This window comes from Melanotaenia boesemani, chromosome 6 (assembly GCF_017639745.1).
Source record: "Melanotaenia boesemani isolate fMelBoe1 chromosome 6, fMelBoe1.pri, whole genome shotgun sequence".
NCBI classification, from domain to species: Eukaryota; Metazoa; Chordata; class Actinopteri; order Atheriniformes; family Melanotaeniidae; genus Melanotaenia; species Melanotaenia boesemani.
This window is the reverse complement of record NC_055687.1, coordinates 11,872,079-11,897,116: the sequence shown is the minus strand read 5'-3', so window position 1 is coordinate 11,897,116 and position 25,038 is coordinate 11,872,079. Positions and strand designations below refer to the sequence as shown.

General features: G+C 37.8%; 2 protein-coding genes across 6 annotated transcripts in view; both read left to right on the top strand.

The window, feature by feature from the left end:
• The first annotated feature begins 551 nt into the window (after positions 1-551).
• ethe1 (ETHE1 persulfide dioxygenase) lies at positions 552-4,835 on the top strand. The gene is made up of 7 exons (XM_041988861.1): positions 552-1,098; positions 1,953-2,097; positions 2,425-2,573; positions 2,790-2,919; positions 3,230-3,319; positions 3,595-3,711; positions 3,871-4,835. The coding sequence occupies exons 1-7, from the start codon at positions 889-891 to the stop codon at positions 3,915-3,917; spliced, it is 888 nt and encodes a 295-aa protein (XP_041844795.1). The 5' UTR covers positions 552-888; the 3' UTR covers positions 3,918-4,835.
• A 4,717-nt stretch (positions 4,836-9,552) lies between these two features.
• Positions 9,553-25,038, top strand: part of phldb3 (pleckstrin homology-like domain, family B, member 3) — a 28,770-nt gene continuing 13,284 nt past the window's right edge. For 2 of the 5 annotated variants that reach the window (XR_006010692.1, XM_041987456.1), the window contains exons 1-6: positions 9,555-10,049; positions 19,617-19,765; positions 19,981-20,091; positions 20,277-20,414; positions 20,767-20,895; positions 24,481-24,654. Coding sequence is in view for 4 of the 5 variants with exons in the window: in XM_041987456.1 (XP_041843390.1) it covers positions 19,619-19,765; positions 19,981-20,091; positions 20,277-20,414; positions 20,767-20,895; positions 24,481-24,654 (699 nt within the window). In the remaining variant the exon portion in view is untranslated. Of the gene's footprint in view, positions 10,050-17,998; positions 18,190-19,616; positions 19,766-19,980; positions 20,092-20,276; positions 20,415-20,766; positions 20,896-24,480; positions 24,655-25,038 lie in introns of those variants that run through there. The other 3 variants (XM_041987458.1, XM_041987459.1, XM_041987457.1) reach the window with 3 other exon arrangements.

The window sequence follows — 25,038 nt, the reverse complement described above, 5'->3', positions numbered from 1 at the left end:
TGTGCAATCTTAAAGGAAGAAACAACCAACGACTAAAAGAAAATATATAAAACAAAAATAAACAACATGAAACAGTTGTGTTTTAGCAAATACTCTGTCCATGACACAATGAGAAATTTCCGCTGTAAGCCTCAAACAATGAATGGTGGTTATGCAGTTTTTAACAGGGCACTTTAATATGCCAGATTGAGAGAAAATAACATACTTAATACTTATTCCAATGGGAGATTGTGACAGGTCATAATGTTTTCATGCCTGAACTGACTCTGTAGTTGCAACTAAGATTTAAAATTTGGTTGAAAGAAAGAAAGAAAGAAAGAAAGAAAGAAAGAAAGAAAGAAAGAAAGAAAGAAAGAAAGAAAGAAAGAAAGAAAGAAAGAAAGAAAGAAAAAAGGTGTAATTACTCCAAATGCACATTTACACAACAGAATAATTTAGTTTTGGGCGGTATGAGAACGCGTGATTCAGTAAATGATGACGATCACGTACGCCACTGTTATTGTGTCTGCTTGCCTCCTGAGCACGCGCAGTAGGTGCGCGCCACCGCCAACTATTATGACGTGCTTAAAAACACGGCTGAGTCGAGAAGGAAGTTGATTGAGCTATGCAAGGAAAAAAAAAACTTTACTGAGCTATGTGGACAAAGTCAGCATTGGTTATGTAATAACGCATACCCAAGTCACAAATATGGTTACAACCGTCGTAAAAAAAAAAAAAAAAAAAGTGCGCGACACTGGTGTGATTCACAGAGGGTGACTGGCTGCTGAGCAACGCGTCGGAGGATCGTATCTTAAAACAATCTGCATACCGGTAGTGCATACCGTTATCACTGCAGCCCAAGGTACCGTTTATATAGCTATTGGTTATCACGACATTCTGTATTTTAGAATGTGCTCGGTAATAAGCAGGGTTAAACCTGTTCAACGGCTTGTAGCTCAAACGCTGCGTCTCTGCGCGAGCACAGAGGGCTCGAGTTACGTAGTAGCCCAAAGGAGGCGCTTCTGTCCGGGCGTTAGTTATGTTGTTGTACCGCTTCGAGTTGACAGGAGGTCGTATTGCTCCAGGATGGCGATGACCCGCGGACTTCTCTTCAGACAAGTATGTCTACATTATTTTAGCTTCTGTTTATTTATTTTGCCATGACGTTGAAGCAGCAGTATTAAAAAAATGTTTTGCCTTTTTATTTACAAAGTTATTGTACCAGGATGTAGCGGAGTTAGCCTTTAGCTTACTGTATATTATCTTATAATTAAATGTCATTGTTTGTTTAAATTGAGTCAAACCAGATAACCATATTAATTGTATGGGTACTTTTCGTGAATATTCCAACTAAACACATCCCTTACTTTGATCCATCTGCTGGGTGTTTTTAGTTTTGCAAACTTTATGGATGCACTGTAATGCTTGGATTTAGTCATGCTGACAATGCAGCAGACACTGTGGTATTTGTTTTGTACAGGGTTAGATGGCTTTACAGCAGTTGACAAAACAAAATATCTTTTAGGCGCTCATGGGGATTTTACAGTTCTGTTTAATTGTAAAGTAAGCTAACTTTGTCCATATGTTTATGTTTAAGAGATCCATAACAAGGAAGTGGGTAAATCCAGAGTTGAGATTATTTTGTCAACAATATATATTCTTATTACACAAAAGCACCAAACACCAAAATAATGCATACACAGAAAAAAATTTAGTAACTTAAAGATTCTCATACAACATCCTTAACAGGATGCTCCACATCATAATCTGTTTTCTCTTTTACTTAATTTCTTTTGTCGCTTTGTTAACTAAAAACATGTGTTTTTGTTACGGCAAACAGCCTCTGGATATGTTAATCTGACTGTGTGATCCTGCTTTCTATAAGGATGTGGAGTACGTGACCCTTCCCACCGGTTGATTACTGTTAGTATTTATTGCAAAGTCATGCTCACTTGTTTATATTTTCCCTTTAGCTGTTTGAGGCGGAGAGTTGCACCTACACCTACTTGCTTGCAGACACGGACACCAAGGAGGCTGTCATCATCGATCCTGTGCTGGAGACCATTGACAGAGACCTGAAACTTGTAGAGCAACTGGGGCTCAACCTAAAAGTGGCAGGTAGACTTTCCTAGACTGTGTACTGACTAACTCAGATAAGAGATGATTGAATTCTCAATTCTGATTTATTTTTTTTACAAATCAGAAATATACAAGACTACATAAAATATTTAAAGTGATGTTAAATGAACCAGTCTTTGTTTCTGTATTGTCCATTAGAGCAAGCAAAACACTTCATACCACTACAATAAAAAAACTCACTTAACAAGACAAAAATAACACTGCACAGCAGTGTTGCGACTATGATTATATTAAAATCCATATGCATAAGGTAACAAAACAACTTCCCATTGATAAAGTGATCTGCACTTTTCCTCCTTCTCACAGTAAACACGCATTGCCATGCAGACCACATAACAAGCACTGGACTAATGAAGAAAAGGGTGGTTGGACTGAAGAGTGCAATCTCCAAGTTCAGTGGTGCCTCTGCTGACATCCACTTGTCAGAGGGGGACAAGATCACTTTTGGGAGACACGTAAGAAAAACACACAACATACATTTTTTTCCAGTTTAGTGGACAGATTGGTTTTATGTGTATTTTTTCAAAAGTGTTTAATCTTTGGATCTGTGTGTGTATAATGTATAATGGGTGCTGAATGGATCATAAATACTAAAAATCTTTTAATGGTAACTATTTAACTAAAACTGATTTAACATGCATTCTTCTGATAGTTGCTTTTCTCATCTTTAGTCTTTGGTTGTGAGAGAAACACCTGGACACACTGATGGCTGTACAACACTGGTGTCGGGAGATCAGAGCATGGCTTTCACTGGGGATGCTCTGCTTATCAGAGGCTGTGGCAGGACAGATTTCCAGCAGGGTAGGCAAATATTTTCCCTTTTTCTTTTGGGTTTCTGTACATGTGATTTCTTGGAAATGTGAGAGTGAAAGCTTGGATTCTTGTAATGCTGTTTGGTGAACACAAGGGGTCGTTGTTGCTTGAAAGACTTGCCATTGCACTTCTGGCCAGGTTTAATTTCCTCATTTATTTTTACCCTTTAGTTGATTCTGGTAGTGAAAATTTTATGCCGTCTCCCCAGTGCATAGCTCTTGATGATTTTTTGTTTCACATTTTCCTTAAAGAACATATTTTTTTCTGTAATTTTTAAATGCTTGTCTCCCTTGTTTAGGTTGTTCTACAAAGCTCTATGAGTCAGTTCATAAGAAGATCTTCACGCTGCCTGATGAGTGCCTTATCTACCCAGCACATGACTATTTAGGTTGGTTAAAAGCTTGTGTATTTACATTATGATTATATCTTACCCCACTGTCACTGACTTGTCAACAATAAAAAAAGAAGCTCCAGGATATAAACATGTCTGTATTTAAGTTTTTTTTTTTCTTTTTAATCATCATTTGTGTATCGGTACCTCTTCTCTGTAATATTTTTTCTTTCTCTATTTTATTTTTTAATTGATCTTTGAGGTTTTAGGAAAAAATCATTCAACAAAGACCATAGATGTCACTTTGGCTTGCATGTGTTTGTGTGAATCAGGTCAGACGGTTTCTACGGTCGGCGAGGAGCGCAAGTTTAACCCCCGCTTGACAAAGAGCATGGAGGAGTTTGTGAAGATCATGAGCAACCTTAATCTCCGCAAGCCGGCAAAAATAGGTATCAAAACAGTAACTTTTACAGCCAAACCACCACCCATCTGTTAGCCAACACAACTATAAATTTCTTTTGCCATTAAAACGTAAAGACTGTGACACTTGACTGCGTAGATTTACTCACCATGTGTTCTTAAAACAGTTTTTTCCTCTTTCTTTGCAGATATTGCAGTGCCGGCTAACCTGGTTTGTGGATTACATGAGGTTTGAGTGCCCTGCCAAAGAGAGCATTCTAAAAAACAAAGCAAAATGAAAAAGCACTGACATGATGACAAAGTCATTAATTTTAATATATCTGTTTTGGCATCAAGCACCACAACTGCTTACCATTAAGTGCTTTAATGTGTTTTTGTATGTGTTTAAAAGTGCCTATTTGAATAGTTGTTATCTTCTGGTGGGCATTCTGATTATTCTTCAACTAAAAATGCAATAATGCTAAACTTAAATGTAAACAAAGAGTTGTAATTATAGTATAGTATGTAAGGAAATACACTAAAGATTTTTCTTCTTGTATTGTGCTTCAGTTAAATGCGAATATTCTTTATCCTGTTCAGTTGGGTTATTGTGAGCTGTAGAATTGAGGAGGAAGTTAATGACGGGAAGCTAAAATAGGAAATTTCCATTCAAGGTTTAGTTTAGTATTCATGAATGCTTTACTGGGACAGCTGACTTCTTCCACATGGCCTTTTCATTGATTCCGGTCTCCCCCAAGCCAAGAACACACACACACACACACACACAGAGTCTCCTCTCAGACTGCTACCACTGCCTTTTTGCATAGCAGGAAAATAAATCTACATAATTTGCATTCAAAATAAACATAGGTGTAGTTCTGTTGCAGCTTTTGAAAACATGTAATTGATATGCATCCTTTTGTTCATGCAATAGGCAAGAGAATCTATTAAAATGTGTTTTATGTTAGGTATAGAAAAGGAGGCTCAAAAAAGAAATCAGCTTCCACATTTCAAAATGTCCTGAATTTACTGCTCTTATCCTGTTTTTATCCGCTCATCGGCCAGTAAAACTGGTTCGTTTGGGAGTGGAGTCTTCTGACTCAGCCGCAGAAACCTGCACATGTGATTATAAACTGTTTTGGGGGCCAGTATGAGAATAAAACTGTAAAACAAACTTTACTTGTGTGATGTTTTTAAAAGAGCCCTCCAGGTGAAAACAGGAATATTATGACTTCTGTTCAGGAGGAGAGAGCTTTTTATGGCCTGAAAAAAAGTTGATATTTGGGCCTCGCCCTCCAAAAAATACAGCTCAGCTTTCTGTTAATGGCAGGAAGTTGCAGTTTTAGAAAATGTGAACTTGGATTTCTCTTGATACAAGATAATGTCCTGATGCATTGTCCCAGTATGTCTAACAACTTTAATTTAGCTGTTATCGTTTATTGATTTATTCTAAACATGTCAAAATTATTGTACAAAGTATAATACATACCAAATAAAAAAGTAAAAAATATTTGACACTACTATGAAACTATTTACATACCTACACAAATACACATATATCTATATGTACACATATATATTTGAACATATAGAACCCCTAATAAATATTTATAAAAACAAATATTTGATATGAATGTACATAATGATACAAAAAATAATAAATCTAAATCTATATCCACTCTGCATGCACCTATCTTTATAGACCCACATACATACACATGCTTAACAATGCACATAACACACATGAGAAATGCTTCAAGTTAACATGTCTGTAAAAGAGGAGAGAAGAAGTAAAGCTTATTTGATCACATTCTCCAATAGTCAATAATTACAGTTTATTATCTTCCTGGTTCTTGAGTCTTCCTGCAAGAAAAATAATATATACACTGTATAGTAAAGCAAAAAGTAATCAAATATTATTTTTATAATAAATTACTGAGATCTAAGTTCTACATCCACAGCCACATGCACATTCATACCACCAAACACCCCGAGAGCATCCAGACTCCCAGCCAACCATTCAAATTTAAAACAAACTCATGCTTGAACATTGCTTCAGTTCTTGGCTCAGTTCTCTTCATGGTTGTTCGAACACTCCTGCTTCTGAAGCTAAGATAACCCCCCTCTCTATCTGTTTCTGTATATTATCTGTTAGTTGTTTGTTCCTGGCTTTACACATTAACTGAGCAGTTTGAAAATCTACCAGATCTGGGAGTTTTAGTAGACAAGAGTTTCTAAATACCTCTTTAGTGTAGTCTTGGAAACCTGCCTTATGAACCGTCCGGATGGCTCTTTTCTGCAGTGTGAATGGCGGTCTTAGTGAGGGTTTGTAGTTGTTGCCCCAAACTTCCACATGGTAACTGAAATACAGCCAAATAAGTGAGCAAAATTATGTAATGCTGTGATATTCAAGACATTTTTGCCTTTACTAAGGACTGAAATACTTTTGTATAATTTAGCTTAAACATATTGAATGTGTGGTTTCCAGCAGATCTCGTCATCGATCATCACAACCAGAAACTTTTTTTATTTATATATATCCACATTTACACCTCTATTACAGTATATTGTTACACCATGTGCAGTGTCTTTGATATTAAAACCCTTTGAGGCTCTGAATTTCTCAAAAAATGCCTAGTTTATGAATAAAAGAAAGTGTAGGTTAGAAAAAAGGGTACTAGGTGTGTGTTTCCTGATCTGATGCAAGCTGATACCTTTAACCTCCCCACACAAACCATCTACCAGCTGTCACTGTCAGCCCTACCGTCTCACCTAATGTACTCACTGATAGACACCAGCATTGTTGTTTTTTCTTCAAAACAGAGGGTGTGAGAAGCTGCTTTCACCTCAAGCTGAAGTTATTTGTATGTGTGATTCTGTGTAAAATGCTCCTATTTTCTTGATTTTGTTTTGCTGTTGGGATGCAATGTGCCAGCTGTCCTTTCACCCAGTCTGTCACCCATCTGCCAGCCCCCTTTCAGGCTCTCTCAGCCCACTTGCTCTGTGCCACAGTGAACCTGCAGCCTATTTTCTCTCACGCCAGCCGCATGTCACTAGAAATAATCTATTACACTATCAGCTCATTCAGAAAGAGCAGTAAAGAGGCCAGTCAGGGCGATAAAGTTCTCAGAGTGAAAACAGTAGATTTAGCCAGAGGGACCTTAAAGAAAACTCAGTTTCTAGTTTCTTGAAGTGATCTGTGGTGTTAATTCAGTTTGCATTCTGGGATTTTTGAGTCCTGTTTTAACTTTATTGTCATTTTTGTAGCAGCAGTGTTGCAGAAAGTCACATGGTAGTACTGGAATATACAGTGAATATTTAATACTTTATGGTATTTTAAGCTACTGAGCTCATGATACACAACGTAGAAGTGTTGTTATGTAACTTTATTATATATGTACACACACCCACTGCCTTAATGGTGGTAATCTTAAAAAAAGTCAGCACTTACACATACATTAAGCTGGATTACAAATGGGCAAAATGGCTGGTTTCCCAGAGGCTCCTCAAGTCCCAGGAACACAATCTAATGTTAATTTATATAATTATTTAATGGTAATATTACTTTTACTCCCATCAGAAGCAGCAATGACAGTCTTTTTATTTTCTAGCTTGTGAGCAAATTTAAATTATTGAGCTCTTTTGTTGGAAATCTGTCATCAAAGGCTTCAGTTATAGCATATAATGCAGTAATTCACCACAGTAGTCTTAAATCAGCAAACAATTCTTTTCTTGTTTGAGATATTATTTGATGTGCTTCCTAAAATGCCAGAAAATATTACGAATAATTATTCTGTCACTTTCAAGCCAAATAATTATATTAAAGATTATAGTTATGTGTGGGTTGCTGTTACAGTAAGACTGACTAAAGCTTTGGTTTCCACACATGAACAGATAAATTCTGGAAAATCAGAATTTTGTTGTTGTTCATAAATTTGTTTGACTCTCTTGCAGTTTAAGACTACAGTCCCTGAATCTTAAAATTTAATTGGGTAAATGATCTTTCCTTTTCTCCATTTAATTTTTGATTTCTTCTGATCCCAAGCCAGATACATAATAGAAACAGCATCAACACACTCACTCACACGCTGTAAATTATCTGCACAATTGACTGCTCAGTTCACACATGAGCTCAACTTGACTTTACACAAGACTTTGCACTACGAAACCCACAGGGTAAAATGAGCACATTATCTGGTTTGGCTGATTCAGACACTTACATGTTCACACAGCTCCTCTGGGCAATGTCTTAAAAAAAAGTCCAAAGCTGCGTTGGGGGTAGCTTAACAGCTAGGTCACCAACAATATCCAGTAACAAAAACAGGGTCACAGTGGGCTAAAGAGACACAGACTTGGGCTGTGGGTGATTGAATGGAAGTGATATTCACTAATGAGTCATGAATCTGCATAGAGAAAGGAGATGGTCATTATTCAATAACCATAATCATAATGCACGAAAATAATGATAATAATAATAATAATAATAATAATCATCATCATCATAAAAATCACGGCCCCTCATTTTTTACTTTTGGGTGACCATTTTTATTAATTGATGATTTAAATAAATGTATATCTGGACATTTCCTGTGTTTATCCCCCCACCCATTCCACAGTTTATCCCCACATACAGAGATACAAAAACTCTTCCTTTTGGTTCTCACCAAGTGCATTTTCAATTTTATGTTCCCCTGTAAATTATGACCCCAGTCTCTCTGGCTGAAAAGATTTTGGATGCTGATATAGGGTTGATGCAAAGGACCAGGGAGGATGGTAGTCATTCAATATAATCTAAGTCACTAAGGAGGGTGGTGAGGGCAGCCGAGAAGATTATTGAAGTCGCACTGCCACCACTTTCAGGACCTGACAAAACAGCACTGCCAGACCAGGGCGGTGAAGATCATCAAAGACCCCACTCATCCCTGCTATGGACTGTTTCTGGCCTGCCGTCAGGCAGAAGGTACCACAGTCCGACATGCAGAACTGGAAGGTTCTGGGGCAGTTTTTATCCAACTGCCATCAGATTGCTCAACAGTTTACTGTAAACACTCGCTAACACAGTGAGGCAATACTGGGCACTGGCACTTCAGTTCAGCATTTGCACTACATTTATATTAATTTCTTTTAAATGGCATTTATATTTTTTATAACTATTGTTTCCTACGTTTAGCTTTTTACGTTTTCTTTACACAATGTTTTTATCTACATTGTTTTTATGGGGCACTTGTGATGTAATTTCATTCTGCAGTGCATCTGGTGTGTGTCTGAATGACAATAAAGTAAGCTTCTCTTCAAATGTGAAACTTCTGACATGTTTCTCATTCCATCGATCATAAAGAGGTTTGTGTCTTTTTTCAGGATGATAATGCACGCACAGTGCAAACAGTGTTCAAATTTGTCTTCAGGAAAAACAAATGAACTCAATGACATGACCAGCATTACTTGTTTTTCTTTCGTTAAGTCAACACCTTGAAGAATTCAAACTGCCATAAAGGCCAGAGGTGGTGCAAGAAAATAGGCAACAAACTGGTTTGGTTCATGGTTTGGTTTTATTACAAAATACAAAAGCTAAATGAACATCCTTCAGCTGTGCTGTTCCATTATTTGTTTATTTATTTCATCATTTTTGCAAGGGGTTGTAATCGCAAAGGAGTCCATGCTATGCTCAGCGAATACTGGGGGGCCCAAATGTTTTTTCCCCAGGGCCCCTTAAGAAATGAATCCAGCCGTGCTGCTCAGAAGAGCATTACAATGACTTTACAAATTCAGTGTCCGATGTCTCACTTTAATATAATAGTATTCCCATGGGATCTTTCCGTTGTAAGTATTAACTTCAGAGCATACTGGCAGCATGCCCGGATGACTCCACAATGAGATCCCCGCTCCAGTTCCCAAAATAGAAATCCCATTTCAGTGCAGGACTTGAACGGAACTCCCTGCAGCCTGCACACACACAAAACACCCGCGGTGTGAAGTTTATCGGCTGCAAACTATGGCTGCAGAGTCACATGAGTTGTTCGTTTGTCCATCCGAGCCTACACACACTGCTGTGAGTCAGTACCCGCCTCCGTCGTCGCCCTCCGCGTGATTTCAGCACAGTCTCACCTGTTGACGCCGCCGAAACCGCTCGCGCCGATCTGTCATTTCTCCGGGGAGGGATCCAGTCAAACCAGTGCAGATAAGAAAAGCAGAAAAGGACAACAAAGCGGCTGTCAACTTTACAACGAAACCCCCAAATGTCTATTAATCTGGAGCGTCTGTGTGCGTGAAAGTGAAACGGCTTTAAGTTCGCTGAAGTGACGCTTCGCCGGTGGGTTTGTTTGGCTCTGAATGTTGTGAATACAAGGACCAACATCTCTCGTCGTTTAGGTTGGAACACGTTTTCCAGGTAAGATGGTTTTCTTTATTATCCGCTTTCCAATTTTAGCACAAAGTCAGCAGACCTTAAACGCAGTAACCACACTTTTACAACACAGAAAACATGACGTGACAAACTTTTCAGACTTAAAACACGCGTGTTGTTGCTCGCAGGAGACATTTTGAACACATCTGTTGCAGAGAGAATCTGCTCTGTTCATTTTTTGCCCTCACAACAATATTGGGAATTGATGCAGGTTTCTGAATTTGATGCTTTTATTAAACAAGAACTTCTTGACTGAAATTTAGCTGATGATAAAATGGGCATGATGCTTTCATTTATATTTCATCTTTCATCCCACTTTGCCCTAATTAGAGACCCTCACAACCAAGAGTAAGTCTTATCTCTGAAAGAAACTCGGTAACATATTTCTGTTTTTCTTTTTTCTTTTTTTTGTCCCATGATAATAACATAAGTTTACATAAATTTCCCACTTTTGTTTACAAAGACCTTGGCATATCTGGCCTGTTATCCTTCTATCAGCACTCAGTAGGTAAACAGAGTGGGTGGGAGATTGGGAGGATTTGCTGTCCAGGGACTTTTGCCTTTAGCTTTTCCAGTTCTTGCAGACATACACACCTCATGTTGGCCGCCATTGGACAAATCTGTGTCTGAGCCCTGTTTCCTAGACTGTCATTAATGGATCACTCTTTCTTGCTTCACAATTCCCACAGTTATGCTCAGACCAAAGGAATCTGTCAGTACAGTTAGTACGCACTAGAGAGCAGATATGATGAATACCCTGAGAGATTTCCACACATCATTCCTTAAATTTAAATTTCCATCCGTGCTTTATTTATGTCATTTAGCTCTTGTTTAAACTCACAGGTAACTGCATGTGTGGCCTGAAGACCGAAAGTTAGCTCCTCTAACACTTACCTGTGATATTTGATATATATACCTGTAGGTTTACAATTATATGCCTACTGGAAAACATACACTGGGTGTTAACATTAAAATGGTCTAGTTTCTAGCTCTCCCAGTTAGTCATGTGACAGTGATCAAACATGCACAATACTAAGAATCCAGCAGGCATTAATGTAATTACTTGACTAAAAGTTGTAAGGTCGAGATTTTGTACCTATTTGTTCATTATAGAGTAAGCTTGAGTGTGTAGGGTACATGACCATTATTTCATCAGCACCCATAAAAAAAGAAGAAGGAAAAAAAAAAAAGAAAACAGGAGGTTAGGAGGAAATATTTACTTTAATGAACAAGGGCAAATCATATTTTAGCCACTGACTCCACCTCAGCCTTATCCTTCCATGTTCATGCCAGGTTAGGTTAGGTTGCCCTGATCCTGGGATGGAGGGGTGGGTAGATGGACAGACATATTTGACCCTTTCAGTGTTTTCTTATGGTAAATTACCACACTGCCCATCTTATGATCAAGGCTCATCTCAGTAAAGAGATCTCATTAAGTTTGTATAACTTAAACATGTCAATTAAACATAAATAGAAGTCACAACAGCAAATGCTAACCAGTAAGTAGCTGACAGCAACTTGTTTGCAGACTGTCATGCATACTACAGAGTTGTGGATCAGCATTCTCAGCTATTTAAAATATTTTTGTTTTATTACATTTCTCCAGAATGCTTTGGACAACTGCAAAAAAAAGAGTTGGTGATAACTGCTGACGTATCAGCTTCTTGAAGGAATACCCTCATTTCTGAAATGTCTAATATTTAACTGAGTGAGATATTTGCCAAAACTCAGCATTCCCAGGTGACACCCACACTGTTTTCTGCTGCTTTGTAGCAGCAACAGTGGTTCTGTCAAACGTTGCCACCCAGGTGTCGAGCAGGATGCGCTTTTTCATGCAGTAGCAGCTGGGTGACAGCCAGGTCTTTCTACTGTCATCTGCTTCGCCTGCTCACAGACTTTTACTGCAATGACAGCTTCCTGGTCCTCAGCACAGAGCCAGCAGGAGCCACAAGAGGTCCAGAGGTCACTTCAGAGTAGTCCACCATGTTTAATCTGTTTCTGCTTACTTTAAGATGGCAAAATTGGTGTACTTTAATATTAAGTGTGTTATGTTTATTGCACACATACAATGGATCATTAAGAATAAGCCTCTATTACTGTTGGACACATACATACATATTAATGTGTTGTTTTTCTTTGTTGAGGGAGGAAGTCAAACAGTCAGATTAATGACAGTGGTAAGAATACTGATTTCTCTGTCTTCATTTTCACTAGGGCTGGGTTTAAAAAATCAATTTATCAATTCAAATCTATTTGAATTGTGTAAATCTAAAATCGATTAATGAAACTTGGAGATCAATTTTTTTTTAGATGTCCTCTTTTCCGGTAACATGACCCTAATCTCGCGTGACTTACAGAGGCTCGGCAGGATCTTAGCATATACGCACAACTGGTTTCCTGTGTTGCTTTGGTCCAAAATCAGTTTCTCTTGCTCAGTTCATGTCACATTCAGATGTTTTCTTTCACCAGTGTGGATTACATTCACCTGTAAAGTATTTTGCAGCCTATTACCGCTCATATTAGCAGCTAACGCTAAGACCGCAGGCGCCGCCATGTTCAACAAAATATTGTTTTGTAGGTTTTATTAACATTAACATGTTCTCTGAGATCTGAACTTTGACAGAAAATTTAGAATGACTCCACTGAATGAAACAGTTTCATTTAAAAAGTTTAACCTAATTATTTTTCCATCAGCGTTTGTGGCTGTGGCTGGGGAAACACTGTATTGTTCTGGGATCTCAGAAATGCATGTATATGTGACAGAGCAGATTATTACAGTAATCTGAATACTCCCAGATAACTGATTTTGATTGTTAAGTAAATGCACTCAGTGTTTTATAAAATTCATTTTCTGAGAACATCTTTAATATTCATGAAAAATAGGTGGTGTTATACAAATCAGATTTAATTGAAATCGAATCGAAATAGGTTGCCCAGCCCTAATACATATACGTCTGTGTATATATGTATGAATGCATATGTGTATATATATATATATATATATATATATATATATATATATATATATATATATATATATATAAGCAGTCATAGCTGTTTATAGTCTCATGCCCTTTGAGCAGAGACAGCCACTTGGAGTAACTCAAGAGGAATTTTGTTATCTGACTTTTTAAAACCCCTCTGCTATGTGTCATCCTGCTAGTCATAAAGCCCTCCCACGTCAACATTATGATCCACTGGATTATATTTTCCTACTTGATCTACCAGCTGAAACTGATAAAAAATAAATGTTCTTGTTGAAATGATTTTTATCTTCGTTTGTGGCGGATTAGCTACATATTGTATTTTTGTTATGAAATCTTATGCTGCACACTGAATTTAAACATGAACTTTATGGTTGCAGTGAAGTTGTGTCATGAAAATGCTGATTTCATAACTTACAAATCCTCCTAATGAAACCTAATGCAAATGTCATGATGATCAGAGTTTAAAGTACTTGTATAGATTTTAAATCCTTTAAGAGGGATGAGAAATTTTGTTTTTGTCAGTCTAAGTTTTATTTAATTGGGCAATTTACTGCAAATATCATGTGTCCCAGAAAGTTAATGTTTTTGTTTCGCTCCTAGGTGGTACACAACAGGAATTAATAAAAATAATTCCTCAGAATTTGGAGCATAGATGCATTTGGTGCCCAGATACGTAACAAACAATGTGAGTATTTATTTGACAAGAACGAACTCAAAATACAGAAGTAGTGTGCAAAATTAAGGAAGTGCAGCACAAACGCCTCGTACCAGCTGTCAAGCATGGTGGTGGAGGAGAGATGGTTTGGGCTTCTCTTGCAATCACTGAATCTGGACACCTTTGCAGTCTTTGAGTCAACCATGAACTCCTCTGCATATAAAAATACCCAAAGAGTCAAACATGAGGCCATCTGTCCAAAAGCTAAAGTTCGCCCAAACGTGGGTCATGTAGCAGGACAATGATCCCAAACACAACAGAAAATCTTTAACAAAATTACTAAACACAAAAAAGAATGAAGATGTTGCATTGATCCAAAGTCCAGACCTCAACCTGATCTGAAACACTTTTTTAGGACATTGAGAGTTCATAAACAAATGTCTACAACCCTCAATGAACTGAAGCAATGTTGGAAAGAGGAGTGGACCAAAATCCTCCTACAATGATGAGGCTGAATAATTACATCATACAGAAATGATTACTTTAAGTTATTTATTCTAAAAATGGTTCCAAATCATGGAGTGAACTTCATATTTCACACACCACTTTTGCTCATTATTTGTTAAACAATGACTGTTTACCACATTTTATAGCCTGAAAAAGACCAGGAAGCTTTAAATGATGTCCTGATGTGTAAAAGCTGAGAACTGAAACATGGTTTATTATCTTTTTGACAGGACCATCAGGGCTGGGTCAGCTCACCTTCATTTCCAAAAGTTTGGGTTCTTACTTTAAAAAAAAGTTTTATCATGTGGACTTTTCTGCTTTGTTTGTACCTGCTGTCTTTGTAATATTTAATCCAACTATCAGAACAATATATTATGAACTAGTTGCATGTGTTCAGCTGAGTGAACTGAATGACTTGACCTGTAAGCTTGAGTGGATTAATTTGGCATGTACCGTGGCTCTTTACAGGGCAGTTATGCTCACATGTTCCACTTGTGACATGTTTTCCTATAGTTCTCTGTGCTGAATGCTTGGTGACAGGCTGTAATCAGCATTCACACCCACACAGGGCATGCCATCGTTTGAGCTCTTTTGTCCTGAACATAGTTGGTGGAATAAAGCTGTTGTCATTGTTGACTTTATGGTTTTGTGTACATAATGCTTTGCCATCAATGAGAGGTCCAGACTGGGGACAAGGTCATTTCAGAGGGTGTGTTTTTGCTGCCATTGTAGCAACATTTAGTCAAATGTTGAATTTGATTAGTTTCAGGTTTATTTCCAGAGATAATTTGCCACACTATAAAAACTGTTGTACGGTTGTATGATGTTCAAAACATGTAAAAAGGGCACTTTAATGTTTAGTTTATGAAGTTTAATTGATTTTGTGTTGAATAATATAAAAGTCCTCATGACATTATCAAGTTACCTCTGCCTGGGCTTTAGACTTTATAAGATCTTAACAAATTTAGCTCATCAGGGGTTTTTAACTTTTTGTGACTTCAGTGCAGACATAGAAACATGGGAGCTCACCAGATTTATGTCTGCTTCTTTATCTCTACATGAGGCTAGTGACTAAAGGCCACTGACACTGTTCATAACAAGCCTGAATAACCATGGTAAACACACGGTGTGTACAGTAGACCCCAGCTATAGGTCAGTGATATGGCTCATTTGGTATGCATTAATCTGAAGTAGCTTGATTATGGAAGGAAATAAAACATAATCACAAATATTTTTTAACAGTATTAAAGTAGCACTATGTAACTTTCTAGCCCTTTTTAAAAATTTGTTTCTCTACATTCCTGAAGCTGCCATTGCCCAGCGGCGTCCCGAGGCGTCCTGAGGCTTTTGCTTGCTTTTGCTTAGGTATAATAAGAATGCAAATTTTATATCTGCAACTAACAAACACAGAGACAAAAGCTTTTCTTTGTACTTTTTAATTTTTTAATAATTTAAATATAGAAAATGTGTAAAATCAGTAAATGTGCAACTCAGTTTACACTGTCTTGGACTGTAAGTGAGCACAGAACCTTTGGAAAGAGCTGCAAGTTTCCAAGATTTTCACATGAAATTTGGATACACTGACTGAACTGGTACCAAAGTGAAAAAACTAGGGCTGTCAAACTTAACACGTTAATGCTGAGAGAATAATCTGAGGAATTAACATTATTTTACAAATGAATACATAAACAACAAAGTTATTACTCATGCAATATTAGAAATCTGAATTTGGCCTTATCTCAACAAGAAAATCTTATTTTAGGCATGTAAGTACTTTGTTGCAGTGGTGAACCAAATCCACGAAAAACAACTTTATCCTCCTTATTTATGAATATTCTGACAGTTTTAATCTTTACATTTAGAATTTTTATAAGTGGGTGTCCAGAAACGATCTTGTTATTGGTTCTATTTTAAAAATCCAAATTTGACATCGTCTTGATGGGAGAAGCAAAATTTGGGCATAAAGGTGGTTTTGTCATATCTATTAACATAATCCACCAGAAACCACTTTATCCTCCTTTTTTATAAAGATTCTGACAGTTTTCCAGCCTGACATTTAGAGGAAGCTGCAGGATGACTTATTTGATATATCACACAACTGACCACTCTGTCATTGCATCTGGTTCACACTCCTTAAACTGTAATGAGATTTATTAGTACTCTTATCAGTATTCTGAATCGGAAGTACTCAAATGTAAGTACTTGTACTTGGTTTAAAAAAAGTGTTTGTGCATTCCTAATGTCTCGCCATGCGACAGAACATTATAATCAATGTCTGAAGAATGTTTAATTAGTTTTAATAAAATAAATAACCATAGCTTCAACTCAGCAGTTAAACCTTGTCAGATGTTTATTCTTGTTTTTTTTTCTTGCTCAAACACTTTGTCTTTTCTGCCTCAAGTCCCCTCTCTTTTTCTCTTTTTCCACCATCTGTCACATTTAAAATCAACAAAAACAAAACGTTATTTGTGACTTCCACAGTGTTGGAAAAATGTGGAACAGAATCATGGCAGGCTGGAAACTCAGGGTGCTCCAGGGCAGGAATTAACATCAAAACCAGACAACCAGAGTTAAACCTTAGATCTTCTCTTGTGTACTAAAGATGACAATAAAACATTAAAGAGAAGCAACACATTTGTTGTCCATCGTCAGGCTTCTTGAAGTTTAAATATTAACTGAAGGCTTTTATTTATTTTTTTTACCTCTAAGTTTTAGGCAAAACTAATAATAGCAAAACTTGGAGAGATGTGACTTTAGGTTTGTGATGTAAGAAAGGAGCTTTGTTGTCAGATAAGGACAAAATGAGATGGAAAAACAATGCAGTACAAACATAATTTTATCTTTATGTTCATAATTGCTGCAAACCAACGCTGTAATTGAAAATAAAGCGTAACTGTCAGAATTTATGATTTTCAACTTTACTGCAAAATTTTATTCTGTCTACATAAAAGCTCTTCAGGAAGACAACAACAGAGTAGAAGCAAACAAAATGTTCTAGATGAAATCCAACTTGTTAGGACTGAGTCACTTCTTACATACAGCAGGACACACTGAGTGTTGACTGATCTGTGTGCATAGATTAGCTGAGATTGAGCAGTTAATATAACGGAGATTTTTTAAACTTTGCTGGAGCCTCTCAGTGAAAGAATTAGTGATAAGACTTTGCTGATGTGAGCGCATAGTGATAATATGACATGAAAAGCATTCTTCTTGTCTCTGCTTGTTGTGTTGCCGTCTGCGTTTCTGCCGTTCTTGCTGGTTGTTGTTTATTTTCTTTTAAACTGATCACCGGTACAGTGTATTTTGCTGTGTATCGGCTTTAGAGCTGATGGTTATGTCTTGTGTTTCCTAAGGTGTGTCCTTACATAATACACAAACAGACATGTGCACTACATGCGGAACTGGATCACGCTCACTTTCTTTCTCCTATCTTATTCTCCAGAGGCGCTCCCCTCCCTGCAATCAAGTCTTATTATTTTGGGCACAGAACTGTGTTTTGTTCTTTGATCTGGCTCTAACGCTAAACTTTACCCTATTTTTTTCTGCATCAGTGCATCACATCAGTGTTTGCTTTCCCTTTTTGTTTGCTACATTTGAGCAAACCAGTGTGTTCACATGGACTTTACTCTTAAATTCCTGTCTTTCAGCTCAAGTGTTGATAGGATATCTGACTGGACTTTAGTTGGAGGTCAAACACTCGCACTGATGTTCGAATAATGACATAACTCATCGTGAAACTCTTTTTCTTTTAATAGCTTTTCATGCACAGCAGAAGATCAGAGAGAAAGCAGAAAATATTGGTGATTAATGTGTGTGCATGTCGCTGTCTCCCTTAAATATTCTTGTGATTTAGAAACCACTTTCATAATGCTTTTATATGCAGTGTGTGTATTGTAAAACTAATTCAAAAGCTGCTTAAATTAGACATACAGAAATCTAAGAACACACCTGCTTGATGATCTGCTGGACAATGTGTGTGAGCATGGCTTTTACCACACTGGGTTTATTTAGTGGGCACCTTTCATTTAGTATGATTGACATACACCTGAAATTATGGATTGTTTAAAAAATGTATTTGTGGGAAAATTAATTAACCACTGAGCATTTTTTTGGCTATTTTGGTATTAAAACTGGACATGATCTACACATGTAGCAACATAAATTAAAAATAAATTATTTTTATTGGATGTCTGTGCTCTGTTACCACATCTTTCCTTGGAAAATGTATGACTGTGGAATACTCCAACTGGAAAAGGCATGGAAAATTGTCATGGTCCATTAATGATCCTTATCAATTTCTATATGTATATACTCTTTATATGTGTTATCTACCGCTCATTTGTACAGATTTTACTCATCATAATGAAATATATGAATGCTTTGTGAACATTAATTCACTATAAACTGGTCTGAACAATTGTTTTTTTTTACATATTTTGCTCTTTGCAATAAAAAAAAGACTCCACTTCCTGCTCCTCGCTCTCTTTCTATCTCTATCTCTATCTCTCTCTTTCGCTCTGTCCATGCCTTCCTGTCTCTTCCCTGTCTCTTTTTCTGAGCGCCAGTGTGCCAGTCGATGTTTAGAAGCCTTCGCTCATATCTCAGTTGTATATTTATCCCAACCTTCAGTCCCTGCAACCTAATAAGGTATGGATAGAGGCACGGAGGGCAAGGGAAAATGGTGGGAAAATGTTTGAATGAGAAGAATCAAAAGTATTTTCCCACAAATTGGTTTAGTTTATGCACACACTTGTATTTTTGCTGCTGTGTTGGTTTTTGTGTGCAGAGAAACCACATAGATGACGGTTAAAGGGCAACATGGAATAAAGACTTTGGGATAATATGGGCCTGTGGGTGGACATATTCCTAAATGTTAGAAAGCACTGATGTAGAACTTGGTAAACAGTATAAATAATGATGTTTGCCTTGACAAATCCACATGAATGTGAGAGACAAAACAAAAAAGTACAATACAACAGAACTTCAAAGTATATTCCATTTTTCATATATTGTCTTTCTGCTGGTGCACATCAAAGCATCCACAAGGCTGCTGCATGTCACGCCTGTGTCCACACACACAGACCCTGAAACACAATCATCTCCCACATCCTAAATCCTCTTCCCTCTTTTGCTGTTTTCACTTTAAAGTGATGTGTTTTCTTTGCTTTCTGAAAGCCTGAGGGGATTTCTGCATTTTAAAGTGCTTATGCTGTATTACTCAATATTATGTGATATCCACTTACTGAACTGTCACCTAATGCCCCATATGCTTTCAGCCATGATGCAGATTAATGGACCAGAATATTTACTATACTATTGTCAGCCCCCCCTCCCAAATAAAACAAAAAACAAAAAAAAAACTCCTATCTTGGAGTTAACTACCTCCTTTGATTTAATCTTTAGAAATGCCCCAGCATAACATGGAGAACTCCAGGAGCCAGTGGCAGCAGGGTCTGCAGCAGCCTTGGATCACCAGAGTGGTTGGAGGTCAAAGTCCCGCCTCCTCAGGGGCAGAGTCAGACACAGAAAGCAGCAGCACAGAGAGCGAGAAGGTAAATGAGTGGGATGAAACTGCTGATGATGGTGATATAGCCTTTTTTTTTTTTCTTCAAGCCAAATGATGTTTAGAATCTTTCATTTCATCATGAAAAGAAGAGTTTTCTTGGGCGCAGCTGAAACAGTGAATCGTCAGTTTGAGACTAAACAGTCGGTTGCTTCACAGGTTGCGTGTGATGACTTTTGCTGCTCTTTATTCTATTTCTGACAGTCTTGCACTAAAAAGCCAGAGGTGGGCTTCTTGAGAGTCCTGCCGTCACCTTCAATGCTCCAACACCGCATCACAGAGATCAACCAACAAAAGGAAGAACTGAAGATTGAGGTGAGAATGTTCGATGTCATCCAGTTGGGTATGAAAACCTCAGATTATCTGATGACGTTAGGAGTTGACTTAGCCTGCTTTTGCTTAAAACATAGCAGATAAGATGATTTTGTGACAGTTTCTCAGTTGTGACTGTGGTGTCTGGTCAGTATGATTCCGCTCGGTCACATCTTCTATCATCTCAGTTGCAGCTGGAGATCGCCTTGCTGCAGGGAGAGCTGCAGACAGAGAAGAACCAGCTGCAGAAACACACACACAGGCTACAGGCTCTGCAGCAGGAAGCCACACGGAGACAGAAGCACAAACACACGGACAGACTTAAGGTAAGTGATCGCAACTGTGTTTTTCTTTCAGTCCCTTTGTGTTTGCAGTTTCTTTCATGTCATGAATACATATCAACCAAAACTGACTTGTATTGACTCAACATTTAAATGAAAAACCAGAAAAACTAATGGGATTATTTGGAAATGCATGCTCGGTTATGGTCTACTAACATCAACACAAGATCATGTCAGTGATAAGTCAGCTTCCATGCAATAGCTGTTGGGTGTTTAATGCACTGTTAGGTTGTATAAATAGACCATTTGTATTGCTATTCATTTCTTGAGATGATTTTTTTTTTTTAGTAGACTGAACTCTTGCTTCACCCCCCTTTTTTTTTGTCTGCAATTGCAGGAGCGAGAGAGACTAGAAGCAGAGAGGTGCAGGGTGGAGGCGCTGAAGAAGAGGTGTGAGGAAAAAGAGAAACCGATCCCCAGTCAGCCAGAAAGTCAGAGAGAACAGCTAAAGCTGCAGCTGCAGCAGGTGGGATGATCTATCATTTTAGGACAGTTATAAACAAAAACTCATTTCTCTTTTTTAACTGATGACGGTTCTTTTATGTGAGTGATTTAGGCCCATTTACACTGGAGCTGTTTGGTCCACTTTAAACAAACCGTGGTCCGCTTCCTCTGAAAATATGTTTTGTTTAGAGTAGACACACTGGTGAGGACCAGAATAGCAAACTTAGGTCCGCTTGAAAACTGTTCACTTGCAAGTGAATCCTGAATCCTGGTGCGGTTCACTAAAGAGAGTGAACTAAAGAGAGAAAGTGACGTAGAACGCGCTGAAATGCAACATGCTCGACGCCTCTCCTGCTGCTCATACTGGACAGGTTCTTGTAAAACAATGTATTAGGTTTGAACACCAAAGTAAAAACAAAAACCCAGACACTGCGTAAATTTGTTGTTGCTCCATTGTTTAGTTGCAGTGAATGAGCCAGCTGAAGAGGAAGGATTTCCATTTTCTGTCCAGGCCAATCGGCTTCTTCTTCCTTCTGATTCTTTTTCTTCTTGGTCAGTGGTTGTTTGGGAACACCGCCCCTAGCAAACAGTTGTTATAACTGTGTAACACTGTCCGGGTGGTTTGGTCCACTTGAGTAAAGTTATGTGTGAATGCAAACCAAAGGAAGGTTTAACATTTTTTGGAATTTCCTGAACAGAGTCCAGCTGAACTATCCTGGTGTGAATGCACCCTTAAAGTTCTCGGTTCCTTGTTTTGTGGTTGTCAAAGGGCAAAACTAGCAGAAGTAAATGTGTAATTAGGTCTCTCGTCCACTGTAAACAGAAACATACAAATCATTTTTACTACTGCAGCACATTTTTATTTGCACTGAAGCTAAGAAATCTTGTAGTCATGGCGGCACTTTTGTTGACATGGTCTACATGTGAGGAATGCATGTATCCAGTCGGCTTCAGCTTCAACATAACTGATGGAGACAATGTTAGGATTTACAGTGAGTTGGCTCATTTCCGCTTCTTTATCTTTACTGCTAACCTTGAGATACAGTATCGTTGATATTCTGGACAACACCCCAAAACAAGCTGTATTAATACAGACACAAAAGCAATCGTCATGGATAAGAAGGGCGCTTATCCCACCCCAACCTGCGCTCTAATCAGGAGACAATCCTGAGTATTTTCTGATTTGCATCTCTTAAATAAAATCTCCTAGTGTGAAAAGCAGCTTGTTGGAAACTTAATTCCACACATTCTTCTACATCCATTTGAGAAGGCGAGCATGTAGCTGCTCAGCTTGGCTGTCTGTAAAGATTCCTAGCAGCTGTGGAATTTCCGATAGCAAGGTCAACTGGCTGATCAGTGATTGGCTGATGCTAGGTACACTAATCAAGTTTAAGTTCTTTTGGATCCACTTTAAAATTTGATTAGTATAACTGGATGGAGCCATCAGAGATTATTGCATTTCCCTGTAGTCTAGGTTATATATAGTGTTAGCCACGTCCAAACGGAGGGCTCCATTTTTCACACTAGCAGAACTTTTATTATTGATTTGAGCTGATACGAATTTAATGAGAAGATTCAAAGTGAAGGTAAAAGCACAAACAAACTTAAAGACAAAGCAAAAAGTCAGTGACTGATTAAACAAATGTACAATAATTGGATTGTTTTTTTCATTGTGCATTTTTCTGTCATTAATTAAAAAACGTTGTAGAATAATAGAAATTAATGCAAACTTAATATATAAACAGTCAAGCCACAGTATCAGCAAAAGAGAAAAGGAAAAAACAGGACTGACTAAATATTTGTGAGGGTTTCTTTCATCAAGGTGATCTTGGTATCCAACATGGGTTGAGTCGAACCAACTGGTTACTGTAACGAGACCTCAGGTGAGTCACCACTCTCATTGGTGGTCACAGACTCTAAAAACAGGAGGGATTTGACAGGCTACTTCAGTGAAACCTCCCACTGCCTCCATCAGAGCTGAAGAAGCTCTTCTGGAGGAGAATGATACATTTTTTCAAGACACTAAACCCAGCCCAGTTGACATGTCAGTCTTACATAGGTTGAGTCATATTACTAACATTTTTATAACATATTACTTATTTTCAATGGAACAATTATGTTTTTTAGCCACTAAACGCAAACTGGAAAAGGGCAGAATAAAATAGCTTTAGGAGGACCAGGTGAACAAAGAGCTGGTTGTCCTCTAAAACATGTCATTTTCAAAGGTGCAGAGAGGAGGACTCTTCTGCTGGGCTACTGGTTGACCATGCAGTAATTGCAAATGTTTGCGTAGCCATGGTGTGCAGGATTCCCTGAAACAACATCAGGGAGGTTAATGATCTTATCTTGTTTTGACTAAATAAACCTGCACTTAAGTGGGTTAAAACTTTTATAGAAATGTTTTCCTAATCATCAATGTGACAATTGTTCCAGACATGTAAAACAATCGTGCCTAAGTCAGCTTAGTTAAAACCTTAATCCCTGCGCTTTCATTTCGTATTTAAGCTCAGTTAAATTTATAAGTAAAGACGTTACCAATAAAATGTACTCAGGACAGCTTTCCAAATAAAGCATGAAACTGGAACTCATACATAGTTTGCTCTTGACAGTTATCAACATGTTTCATAAAGGGTGTGTTGACATCAGTGCTGATACCTGCTTTTCACTAAAGTGATTGTTCACTACCTGCTCAGCCTGATGTGTCATTGTTTTATGAGTTTTACACACACCCATGCAGATCATCAGCCTGTGTGTTCATCCGGTGATTGTGACAGAGCAAGAAAAGAGACCACTCTTTTAAAGGCAGCATTTCATCATAAGTTTAGTGGAGTTGAGCAGCAGGTTGTTAACTTCTGTTGTAACATGTTAGACTTGTTTTTTGAGGAGCATTTTGGAACAGGTTTGGCACAAATTTCTTCAAAAGAAAACCACATGCTTGTACACAAGAAAAGGACTTTTGTTCATTGTGCAATAAAGAAAGAGAGCAAGTTTTATAAATGAGTTATTTTGCACTTTCACTTTAATTTAGACTTTAACATTTTTTTATTTGTGTTTTTAAATTTTCCTGTAATTTAAATTGACCAGAACCATTGAAATTAGTGTATAAGATATAAAGCCATTTTGAAAAGAGATGGGATCTCAGTTGAGACTTCAAACACCCAGGAGAGCTTTCAGATCTGAACCCCAGAGGAAGACGGCTCCATAATACCAAGGTCCCAAGGAAGAACATTCAGCTACAATGTCAAACAGACTCTAGAGCATGGGAAGTTTGTTGATAGATGCTTGATTGGATTGTGTTCTGGAGAACTTGGGGGCAAAGTCAGCACCTCAATCTTGTATAGTTCCTTAAACCTTTCTTAACCCACTCGTTGCAGAATAGCAGGGCTGAAAGAAACTGCCATGGAAATCTGTTTCGGTGGCGATGATTTGTATAACTCGTTTGTTGCTAAGCATTTCATAAATAGGACAGTAAGCATAAAAAAGCATACTTAAAGGCTCATAAGTTAACAAATACCTAATAATAAAGGTACATCTGAAGCAAACATGACTTGTTTTTAGAACTGAACAAATAAAGATTTTTTTTAATCAATTTTTTCAATCACTGCAGGAGAAGGAGGCAATGGAGGCTGCTGTTCGGGCTTTCGAGGACTGGGAATTTCGGGTTTTGGAGCAAGAAAGTGGCATTGATGAGGATGAGAGCACGGGGGAAAAGTGGAAGAAGGGCGAGGATGAGCTGGAGAAGGAGATCTCATGTCAGCTGCATGCGGTCAAAACGGCGCAGGTATACAAAATGACTCGGAGGGAGAATTCTTCAGAGAATTTCACAGCTGCTCCCTGACATGTTACACGAGTTTGCAGCTTATCAACATGTTGTGTGCTCCGTGTCCATGTTTACCTTCACATAAATTCCCTTTAAGAGCAAAGTCTTTATGTCTGACTTCAGCATCTACATAAACATTTCCCCTTTTTTAATTACACACAAAGTGCTATGTAAAGCCATACATATTTACTGTAAGGATGTAGCTTTGTGCTTTTCTTTTTTAAGTTTTTACATTTTAAGTGAAGAGAAACAAACTATTCATTCATTTGTTCTCTTAATACAATAATCCTGCTTACTTAGATGATCATCAAAGCAGCATATATTCTCTGATGGTGTTTTGAAGCT

Excerpts from the sequence above, each read along its gene's own strand:
- ethe1 (XM_041988861.1), top strand. The coding sequence starts at position 889 with ATGTGCTCGGTAATAAGCAGGGTTAAACCTGTTCAACGGCTTGTAGCT. Across the intron at positions 3,320-3,594 it reads CCCAGCACATGACTATTTAG|GTCAGACGGTTTCTACGGTC; the intron begins GTTGGTTAAAAG and ends TGTGTGAATCAG. Across the intron at positions 3,712-3,870 it reads CCGCAAGCCGGCAAAAATAG|ATATTGCAGTGCCGGCTAAC; the intron begins GTATCAAAACAG and ends CTTTCTTTGCAG.